The sequence below is a fragment of the Antennarius striatus genome, chromosome 12, assembly GCF_040054535.1.
Source record: "Antennarius striatus isolate MH-2024 chromosome 12, ASM4005453v1, whole genome shotgun sequence".
Taxonomy (NCBI): domain Eukaryota; kingdom Metazoa; phylum Chordata; class Actinopteri; order Lophiiformes; family Antennariidae; genus Antennarius; species Antennarius striatus.
The window spans coordinates 1,093,093-1,104,608 of record NC_090787.1 but is presented as its reverse complement, the minus strand read 5'-3'; the positions used below and the strand labels follow the sequence as shown (position 1 = coordinate 1,104,608).

Below are 11,516 nucleotides of genomic sequence, written 5' to 3'. Positions count from 1 at the left end.
GGAGAAAGACACAGATGAGAAAAAAATATAACTTCAGCAGAATTATTAAAAATGTGGGGAAAAGAAAAATAATAAAGGTTTCTAACACAAGTCATGTAGAAAATAATTTTCTGTATTTATTTTGAACTAACTTAACATTCTGATGAAAAGATCCAGAAATGTGCATGAATATTACTATTGTGCACATCGACAAAGTCAGTATATATATATATATATATATATATATATATATATATATATATATATGCACACTAGTACATGTATGCAGTACAGCTATATACTTCATTATACAAAAACGTTAACAATGCCGATCAGCTCAGAAAAGAATGTGTGGGAAAAAAGAGGTTTTGTTCCTTCCTGTTTTACTGTTTTTTAATTATTACTGAGAAGAAGGTTGAAAAGGCAGACCTTTAACTAAAACTTGTTTAATTATCTTTATGTTTTGTCATTTTTTTGGCAGTCCTAAGTTTTGATGCAGCAAGCAGAGTACAGTACTGTTCCTCAGATGGGACTGTTCCTTATTTTGTTTTTTGGTTTTCCTTTGCTTTTTTTTAATCTGAAATGAAGTAAAACTCATTTCCAGGTCCTATTTGTCTTTGATACCCAAACTCTTGTCTGCTGACTCTATCCATTCCTGCATATGCTGAATCATCATCATCTTGGAGATGGTATCCTTGATTGTTTTGTAAATTAGATCATGGAGAACATCATCTATAAATTTTCTATAAATGCTGTCTGAGTAGAAAAAAAAAACAAGACATGCTGATGCTGAACCCAGGGACATAAATAACTGACGCATCATATTGTGCCAGGACGTCTCTTTCCATTACTTAAACCCCAGTTCTAATTTTAATCAAAGGAAGTGTCCAATTTTCATTGATAATGCTGATATTCTAAGTTTTCTTCCGCTTGTTCTGACGTGTCCAAGCAGGAAATTACTGGGAATCTCTATTTTTTTCCAATACAGTACAGCCCACAGACTGGCATGGTGTTATCAAACGGAAGTACGCTCCCACACACCCACAGCCCTACAACTTGATGAAGTTTCCCTCCAAACTGAACGCTGTGTGTGGATCAGGTCAGCAGTATGGCTCCAGTCAACAAGTGGTGGATTTTGTGCGTCGTTTCTGTGTCCTGTGTCGTCCGTCTGGGGTCTGGTAGAACAGTCAGGGAAGGTAAGAGAAGGGAAACAACATCTACACGTGTGAAGAGTTCTCCGACAGCGTGTTCCTCCGTCTGGTTCCTGCGCGCTGAACGTGGGGACGTTTCTTCTAACCCCAGACTTGTGCGTAAATTGGAGAGGAGTTCTTTGTCACTCTGAGTCCTTGGTATTGGTGTCATTCTGGGTCTGTGTGAGCCTTACTTGTAGCCTTACGCCGTTAAAGGGTGTTCTTCTGGCCGTATAATCATTGTTTGGTTCTAGTGCGTCTTTCTCGTTTAAAAGGAAATCAACGCAGCGCGTCTGAGCGCCGCCGCAAGTTTTAACGCTCATAAAAGAACACATTGTCAGCCCAAATTCACTGTTTTTGCTCAGTAGTCATGAAAATGTCTGTTGTAACGACTGAAACCGTGATCCGTGTGAACGCCAGTGTGAGCACCACTGGAGGTGTTTCTTTGTGCTGGATGGGTTTTTACATCCGCGTTACTGAGGCGTCAGGAGGGACCAAGTCCCCCCGACCCTCACCTGGAGCCACCGACACCTCCCCCTGTCACGTCCTGGGGTAAGAACGGTGTGAGCATTAGAATAAGGAGGGATCTGGTCCTCCATCTCCCGGGGGGGCAAGTGGAAAAGAATAGATGCTGATGAGCATCTACACCATCTTAACTACCAGTGGCACGTTGTTCTCCTGTTCCTCCTGTAAGGAGGGACAGGAGAACAACTAGTGAACAAGAGCTGGTGAGCAAGCATGACGTCAGAATTAAATAAGAAATCGGCACACTGCGAGAGCATTTAAAAAAACTTCTTTTCTCATGTTTCTGAAAGTATTTTACTTATAAGAGAGAGCAGAAAGTGGTGCATTGTTTCATATCATGCATTAAGGTTGATGTTTGCCTCATGCTTGGTTAAACTTTGGTTGACTTTTGCCCCTGGGGCAAAAAATGAAGTGTGGGCCAATTTTGAATTCTGGTTCTTCTCTGCCTCCATACTTTATGGAGTGTGTTTGTGTGTTGTTGTGTTAAGGTACATATTAAACAAAGTAATGTCACAATGTTTTACCTGCAACCACCGTTGGACATGAATTACTATATAGGTATACAGTATATATATATATATACTTTTTCAGTCTGTTGTGTTCTGTTATACTGTTTAGGCTACACAGCATATGAATGCATGCACTACTGTTTTAAACCACATGGTGTCACTGTGGGAAGTCTGCCTGTAGGGGTTCTATGGGATGACGTGAAGAAGAAGAAAGAAAGTGAGAGTTACGGCATGTGATGATGTGAAGCGATGCTAACAAAGAATTGTCAATTGGAATAGAGTTCATGTTTACAGTGTCTTCATTCTAACCGTCCACCTCTACAAATTGGCGACGAGGTAACCCACTTGCTGCTGCTACACTACTGAGGACTATTTTTTGCGAAGATGGCTGTAAATGTGCCTTGTCCTGCTCCGTTTTTGCCGTGCCCTGGTGCGCCTACGATGCCGTTCAAGACATGGTTGCGGGTGTTTGACAACTACCTGCTGGTCATAAATGCAACAGGTAATGCATGGCCTGCTGCCAGAAAGAGAGCTGTACTACTTCACTGCATTGGAACAGAAGGACAGAGGATATTTCACTCACTGCCAGATACAGGTGATACATATGATTCTGCTGTTGCTGCGTTGAAAGCTCACTTCATACCGATGACTAATGTGGTAGTGGAACGCCACACATTCAGAAAAAGAACACAAGGTCCACATGAGACTGTTTCCCAATATGTGGCTGCTCTCAGAGAGCTTGCTTCTTCATGTGACTTTGGGGATAAGGCTGATGAGATGCTGCGTGATCAGCTTATTCAATATGTCACAAATGCCCATATTAGGGAGAAATTACTGCTGGAGCCTAATCTTACTCTAGACAGAGCTATGACAATTGCTACACAGATTGAATCTGCAGCTGAACAGGCTAAATGCATGGCTGGAGATAAACCTAGCCTACAAGTACAAGCAGTGCAAAAGAAATCATTCCGACCACGGCAGCAGAACAAACCATCCACACATGCACCTTCACCTACTGCTGCTACTGGAAAGTCTTCCCGTGCATGTTTCAGATGTGGATCTGAAAATCACCTGGCAAATGCTCCCTCATGTCCTGCTGCTAAAGCTACATGCAAATCATGCCACAAGAAGGGACATTTCGCCCGAGTTTGCCGCTCTACTTCTACCCATCAAGTGAGGGAAGTGGAGGTACCTGAATTGACTGTCTTGCACATTCAAGAGACTGCCTGTACACCGGATAAAATAAAGTGCAATGTCAAGATCCAACCCTCAGACTCACCAGCCCATGCTATGGACCTGATTGTCGACTCTGCGTCCCCAGTGTCCATACTGCCTCGTAGCGTATTTGATGAACATTTTGGTGAGTCCCAGTTGACCCTTCCTTCTATCCGTTTGGCCACATACACCAAGTCACCCATACCTGTGCTGGGCTGCCTTCCAGCACTGGTGACTAGGGATGATGTTACTGCTGCAGCGACCTTCTTCGTGGTGGAGAAGGGCACGCCACTGCTTGGACTTGATCTGATGGTCGCACTGAACATTCACATTGTGGGGGGTATTGTAGTTCCTCCTCCTCCTGCTAATGCTCCAACTGCTCCTGTGATGCACCTATCTACCTCTTCCCCACTAATTGGCTGTGCTAAAAACTTTGTGCACCGGGTCAAAGTCTCTGCCTCTGTTCCCCCAGTCCGACAAAAGCTACGCCGTTTGCCTCTGTCTGTGAGAGATGCGGTCACAGAAGAGATAAACAAACTCCTTGCTGCTGGTGTGATAGAGAGAATTGATGCTTCACCCTGGGTGTCTCCTATCGTGGTCACACGAAAGAAGAAAGGAGGCATTCGGATGTGTGTGGATCTCCGAGAGCCAAACAAGGCTGTCATTACAGATTGCTTCCCAATTCCACACATCGATGAGCTGTTGTCCACTCTGCGTGGAGCCGCAGTGTTTTCAACTATTGATCTGGTGAGTGCCTACCACCAGGTGCCTCTACATGAGGAAAGTAGGGACCTGACTGCTTTCATTACCCATGATGGACTCTTCCGCTACTGCCGGGTGCCCTATGGTCTCTCCTCTGCACCATCAGCATTCCAAAAGATGATGGCTACCATCCTGAAAGGTCTGCCAGGTGTGCAGAATTATCTGGATGACATAATTATTTACGGAGAAAACAGCTCTGTGCACAATGTTCGTCTGAAGCAAGTCCTTCACCGCCTGCAAGAGGCTGGCCTACGGCTGAATGAAGACAAGTGCTGCTTTAATCAGTCAAGTCTACGCTTCCTGGGCCACGTGGTGTCTGCAGAAGGCATCACTCCTGATAAAGAGCACATTGAAGCTGTTCTGAATGCCCCATCTCCGACAGATGCTGCTACCCTTCGCTCTTTTCTAGGCCTGGTGTCATGGTACTCAAAGTTCATTCCTAACTATGCTACAAAATCTGAACCAATGCGGGCCTGTATCAGGAAAGACACTGACTTTCACTGGACGAGTGAGGCACAGAAAAGCTTTGAGGAAATTAAACTGCTGCTGGTGAACAGTACTGCCCTTGCTCTATTCGACCCTTCCCTGCATACAGTTGTGTCTACTGATGCCTCAGATTACGGATTGGGAGCTGTGTTCACCCAGATTCATCCTGATGGCGTGGAACGTACAGTCGCTTTTGCCTCCCGGGCTCTCACCACAGTGGAACGCAAATACTCCACTGTAGAAAAGGAAGCACTGGGATGTGTTTGGGCAGTGGAAAAGTGGCGCACATACTTGTGGGGCCGAAAATTCACCCTGCGTACTGACCACCAAGCCCTCACAACGCTGCTGACGACTAAGGGCATTGGTCGAGCTGGAATGCGTATTGCGCGTTGGTCTGCCAGGCTCTTGACCTATGATTATCATGTGATCTACCGCCCAGGATCGGACAACTACACTGCTGACTGCCTGTCCCGTCTTCCCCTTCCTGGTGCTACTGATCCTTACCTGGATGCTGAGCCAGAAATGGTTGCCTACATCACTGATGCTCTGACTGCTTTGCCTATTACTGACTTCGAGGCTGCTGCTGCCTCTTGCCCGGAGATTTCTGCACTACGCGATCAGATTGCTCGTGGCTGGCCACACAAGACGAACATGGTGAGTCCACAAGTTGCCCCATACTTCCCCATACGTCATGAACTGTCAGTGGAAGACTCACTGGTGCTTCGGGGAACACGTCTGGTCGTGCCACTCACACTGCGTGCTACACTTGTGGCTCTTGCACATGAGACACATCAAGGAGTGGTGCGAACAAAGCAACGGCTGAGAGAATACTACTGGTGGCCAAAAATGGATGACCTTGTTCACTCTACGATCCAGTCATGTCAGCCATGCCAGTCCCATGACAAGACTGCTATGCCACGCCCTGCTCCACTACAACCAGTTGCATTGCCGGATGGACCATGGCAGAAGCTTGGTATGGACATCGTTGGTCCTTTTGAGACTGCTACATGGGACTGTCGATACGCGATCACTCTGATCGACTACTACAGTAAGTGGCCAGAGGTTGCCTTCACTGCCAACGTTGCTACAAAGGATGTTACAACCTTCCTCTCCTCCGTCTTCAGCAGAAACGGCAACCCATTATCGATTGTGACAGACAATGCGAAGCAGTTTACATCAGCTGACTTTGCTTCTTTCCTAGCTGAACGAAACATTGCGCACCACAGAGTGTCTGTCTACTACCCTGCTGCGAATGGCGCTATAGAGCGTTTCAATCGTGTCCTGAAACAGAGTGTGCAGATGGCTATCACACAGTCTGTACCATGGAAACCTGCCATTACTGCCTTCCTGATGGCCTACCGTGCCACACCGCATGCAGCAACAGGTGTGTCTCCATTTCGACTGCTGCATGGCCGGCGGATGCGTACAAAGTTGACTGTCCTGCCGCCCTCTAATGCCGACCCGGCCTCAGATGAACAGGTGCGGAAAAGAGTCACACTCTATCAACATAAGATGAAGTCTGCTACGGATGGACAACGAGGCGCATGCACTCCGTCTTTTCAAGAAGGGGATAGGGTGCGGGTGAAAACACCATTCCATGTGCCCAAAGCTCACCCTAAGTTTGGAGCTCCTCTGAGAGTTACAAAGAAGGTAGCCCAAAGCACATACTTGCTGGAGGATGGCCGAAGATGGAACGCCTCTCACCTAGCTCCTGATCGCTGTGCAAATGCCAAGACTCAGGACGTTCCTGTTTCAACCGCCAGTGCCTCTCCATCCTTCCCAAGGAAACCAAGAGTTAGAAAGAAGCCTAACTGGATGCAAGAATATGTGATTGATTAGCTATTTCTCCGCTTATAGTAGCTGCCAATTCCTTCTTGCCACTGTTTTGCCAGAATGCAGGTTCTGTTCTTCTTTTATGTTGTCCCAGGAGAAGTTATTTTCTACTAAGAGGGGAAATGTTGTGTTCTGTTATACTGTTTAGGCTACACAGCATATGAATGCATGCACTACTGTTTTAAACCACATGGTGTCACTGTGGGAAGTCTGCCTGTAGGGGTTCTATGGGATGACGTGAAGAAGAAGAAAGAAAGTGAGAGTTACGGCATGTGATGATGTGAAGCGATGCTAACAAAGAATTGTCAATTGGAATAGAGTTCATGTTTACAGTGTCTTCATTCTAACCGTCCACCTCTACACAGTCTGACAATCATGTGCAGGCAAAATGATTGGCTGGATGAGGAAGGTTGATGCTGGTACTACGCTGAGCAACAAACATCCCGCTAACTCGATCTTTCAGGTTGTTCTATTTACCTTGCAAAGTCAATTACGTGGTTATTTCGGTTCGTGAGTCGACTCCCTGAAGGTGATACAGTCGTATCCAAATAACAAGCAAAAGTTCTCACATAGACAAAAATCTGAAGTGTAGGAATGTATGCTTTGTGTCTCAAATGCCCCATTCGCCATCAGCTGACATTTATGGATGGTTAACACATGTAAACACATTTTGGGCAAAGCACATAAGAACAAATAAACATGTTTGAATATTCAAAAGCTACAAGTGAGCCTCCAGACAGCAATGCAGCATTACCATTCACCTATTATCCACAGCATCCATCAGAGAAATGAGAACATGGCTCACTGGTAAACACAGAGAGCCTCTCACATTACAGAACTAAGCTTGCCGATGGAGGACATTAGCTTCTGAGAGGTCCAGCAGCGGGGCCCTTTGAAACTGAACCGGTATCACTGACACCACAGTGTGATTAGCTGCATTAATTGTCTCAGAGGCACAAACATCGCGTCTCATTAATTTATGAAGAAATTTAATTAGAGGCTGACTTGCTGTTTGGAGTGGTCTTTTCATAAAGGATGCTTCAGGCCACAGGCAGAGGAAGCTGTGTTGCATGTGCCATTTTAATTAGTACTAAGAAGCAGACTCAACTTAAGTATTCACCCAAAGTGTCACTTAAAATGTCCATTACAGGAATACACCCAACACTGGGTAGTGTGGACACTTCACTGCCTTTAATTGTCATCAAGTGTACTCTGCAGCTACCATTACGTAAGGCTTTGGGTTTGTCATGAGAACATGGGGCTTTTGTCTCCACATCAATCTCACCTCGAAGCCGTTGTGCTGCTGTGAAAGCAGCAGCTGTGGTGCCAGCACTAGCATGAAAATACAGAATGTATTTATCCTCAAATGCTAATAACTATTGTGTGTCTGGACTTATTGCACATAACCATCCATGCACACTTGGACTTGTCTTTTTATAAGGAAAGGAATTGCAAAACACAATACAAGTCTAAAATGCAGTCAGAAATAATTCTATTTCAGATGTGCATCATCGTCATGTCAATTTACTTGGATTTGCCTGCTCCATTAAATATTGCTCCCTAATTGTCTGACCTGCGATTGTAAATTGTTTTTTATCATCAGTAGTTCATGAGTCGTTCAAAAAAATATGATACCCTCTATGGGCAAATTGACATTTATCACTAGTATAGCATTTTTTACCTTTTACTTTACTTACTTCTATTCTACAATTTATTCACACAGTTGTTTGAATGGTTCTGAGCCTGCGGCTATTGATGCAGGGATCAGACCTTTCCCACGACCTGCCCTCCTAAATTTTATAGTTCTGTACCTACTTCCTTAACGGTGGAGGATTGGATAATGCTTAGAGTAGTAAGAGGAGGTAGGGTGCAACATACAGTCCTTTAGAATTTGCTGATGGACGACAGTCTTTGTTGGCTTCGTTTTAAATGTCTGTGGGGTGCTGATCGAAGGTTTATTGTCCGATAAAAGTGCGGGAATTGCTGTGTTTTTTGAGTAAAGGAAGCAGAAGTTGGGAAAAATGTCTGATTTTTGCAATGCTACTACATCAAATCTTTATTAAAGACCAGAGTTTGGAATTGTATTGAAAGGAGCAAGAAATCTGAAATCCACTGTGATTCATCCAATTTACTTCAATAAAAAAAACAATTAAAAAAAAATTCAAAGCAGCTTTTCAGTGTTTTAGGATCCTGATGATTATATTGCTATAAAATCTTAACATGGGATCTTATTTCAACATGTTAAAACACACTCGATTGGTCCCGGTGTTGGACGTGGCCCAACACTGACATTCCCAGCTTGCTCCCAGCACAGCATCAATGTAGGTTACTGTGAGGATAACACTCGAGGTCGAGCCTCTGGCTGTTTCTCTGTTTTTGTGGTTCAGTCTTAATAATTAACAGTGAGTGCAGAGTGTGAGAGCCTGTATGTTTCCATTCAGCTGATAATTTGTGCACAGACACTGTTGGTGGATGCACGACTGCAGAAGGATGACCCACAGCTGACTGGGATTCATGAACCAGTTGTGCACAATCTGGAATCTAATTGTCATGAAAAACATGTCATCTTGTTGGACCTTAAAGTGGTGAGGCTGAACTAGCGAGACGCTTTTGAGCTGTTGTCGATGCCTCTGCTGCAAAATATGAAATTACACCCTTGGACAAAAAGTGATGCCAGCAATGCTAGTTTGGAGTGCTTTATTGAAAGAGCGATTGTGTGTCAAAGAGAGTTGCCGGGTTACACAGGAAATTTATGAACGTTTCAGCATAATCAATAGATAGTAACATGTGATTTATCATACTTAGAACAGATGTGCAACTGAACTTCGCATTGCTGTTATCCTATTTCCAGAATAAAGGCTGACTACGTTGTACTCGGTGAAGATTTATACCTTGTGTAAGAAAGTGCTTTTCAACTGGAGGTTGACCCAGCAGTGGAGATGACAAATGTATTCAGAGGAGCGTGATATATAGGTTAATCTGCGTGTCAGGTGGACGATCGCCTGCAGAACTGGCTGTATATTTAGAGATAATAGAGGCTACTGTCTCCTGTGTCGCTCCCTGGGCTTGCACCAGGAGCTAGTGTGACCAAGCCACTGTGGCTCAGTGTAAGAGAATTGAGCAAGCCACAAAAAGCCACACTACTGCCGCTGGCGAGGGAAAAGTCGTAAATTTTAGCCTTTTTTCCGTAAAAATAAGAACGCCACTGTGGCTACACAGTCTAAAAATCTTGTAGCCAATCTGGTATTTACTTGGCTAGAGCAAGCCCAGGTTCCTACACCAACTTGAGAAAACGATCTGGTGAGTTTTGCACCCTGAGATTTGATTTAAAATGGTAAATTATACATGACTTCCACAAATACTCTTCATTTTTTGACTTTCTATTTTTCGCAGCTTTCCATCTGTACTGTTGTGAATCTTTGTGACTGTTGGTCCAAAGAAGACTACTGTGATTATTGATAGAAATTGGCCTTTCACTTTATAAAGTCTTAACTAATAACAAAATCTAAATATGAACTGACAAATAATGCAGAAGCATTTGTTGTAACCCTACATGTCACATTGTTCATGCTGAGAAGCATCACCTATGGTAACTACCATCGTGCACCAGCTGTGAATACTGTGGGACAATGTGGTTAAAGGTCTTTACACACTGATGAATTTCTCGAAGCTGCTTTTAAAACACTTAATAATGGCTTTTGCTTTGACTTCCCAGCTCAGTCATGTTCAGTTTCTGTGGCCCTAAACACACACTTTCACTTTCAGTCTTTCAATTTGACTCTGGTTCCTTTTGTTTTGTGTTTGAGTTGGACTTTGGTATAGTGTTGAGGTGTGGAGGATAAGTGGAGTTTAACAGTGTTTTCATCTCATTCTCTCCAACGGTGGTTGCTCAAAATGCAAAAGGTCCTTTTTGCCCCAGGTCAGAAGCACCCAGGTCTTCCACTCCCTTTTGGTACACGTCTAACCCACTAGCAGTGGATTCAGATGAAGAAATATGACGACTCTACGGGATGTGAGAGTTATAAGCAGTCCTCACACAATCTGGTCCTTGGACAGCCTATCTTTGATAGCTGGAGCACCATTGCACCTCTCGGCCCAGAGAAGTCTGCTTTCACAAGCGTTTCAGTGTTGTTTATGTACGATGTAAATGCCTCTTCATCTGTCTGTGTGCTCTGTTACTCAGACCATCTTACGGGGATTATCTAATGATGGTTGTTTGTTGTTTTTGTATTATTTGTTCTTATCTTATCTGAAATGTTTGTCAGAACGTGCAAAGTTCAAGTTCTGTAAAAAACTGAAGGTTTAGGTAAATAAGAATTCACCGAATGATTTGTGATAATTAGGAACGTCAGAAAATCTTTGGTGTCAAAGAGTCTTAGATTGAGACGGAAATACACTATTCTTGTGCAGCATCAAATTATATGGAGTGACTCAAAGAGGTTGAGGTTCAGAAATAATGCAGAGCCTGTGGCTGGAGAATGTGTTTGGATCCGTCATTATCTCTCTTCATCAGGAGAGCTGTATGAGGTTCAGTGCAAGTCCATCAGCACAGCAAGATGAGGCGTGACTCGTCTTCACTACACCATGTTTGTTCACTTTTATTGCATCTATGGGGGGGGGGGGGGTTCAGCTGTGCAGGACTCTATAAGAGAAAAACATGACCAAGACTTACAGAAGGAAGAGGGGAGAAAAATACAAGCATTTAAAATAGCAGGTTAACGCTACCTAAAGCTAAAATGCATCTTTCCATGGACTTTTTGTGTCAATTGCCATAATTTGAGTACAGTAATTACCTTTTTAAGGATGAAAGTTTTCACGCTTTAATAGTAAACATTGAGCGTATTTTTTTACATCTAGTAATCCTTTTTCGAACAGTGATTTCATATTGAACTCCTGAATCACTAAGGCTGCCAATAGAAGAAACCTTCCCTTTGTTCTCATTGGTATTGTTTGATTGATAACCTTACTCACAAAAAAAAGGTAGCACCGTATTGATCCTCGCCTCTAATAACAAGCG

At 43.8% G+C, this 11,516-nt stretch overlaps 1 protein-coding gene across 2 annotated transcripts in view; it reads left to right on the top strand.

Annotated features, from left to right (window-relative positions):
* The first annotated feature begins 989 nt into the window (after positions 1-989).
* The window catches only part of tfpia (tissue factor pathway inhibitor a), a 30,430-nt gene continuing 19,903 nt past the window's right edge, over positions 990-11,516 (top strand). Inside the window, exon 1 of one of the 2 annotated variants that reach the window (XM_068329890.1) lies at positions 990-1,175. In XM_068329890.1, coding sequence (XP_068185991.1) covers positions 1,088-1,175 — 88 coding nt within the window. In that variant the 5' untranslated portion in view covers positions 990-1,087. The remainder of the gene's footprint in view (positions 1,176-11,516) is intronic. The other variant, XM_068329889.1, reaches the window with a different exon arrangement.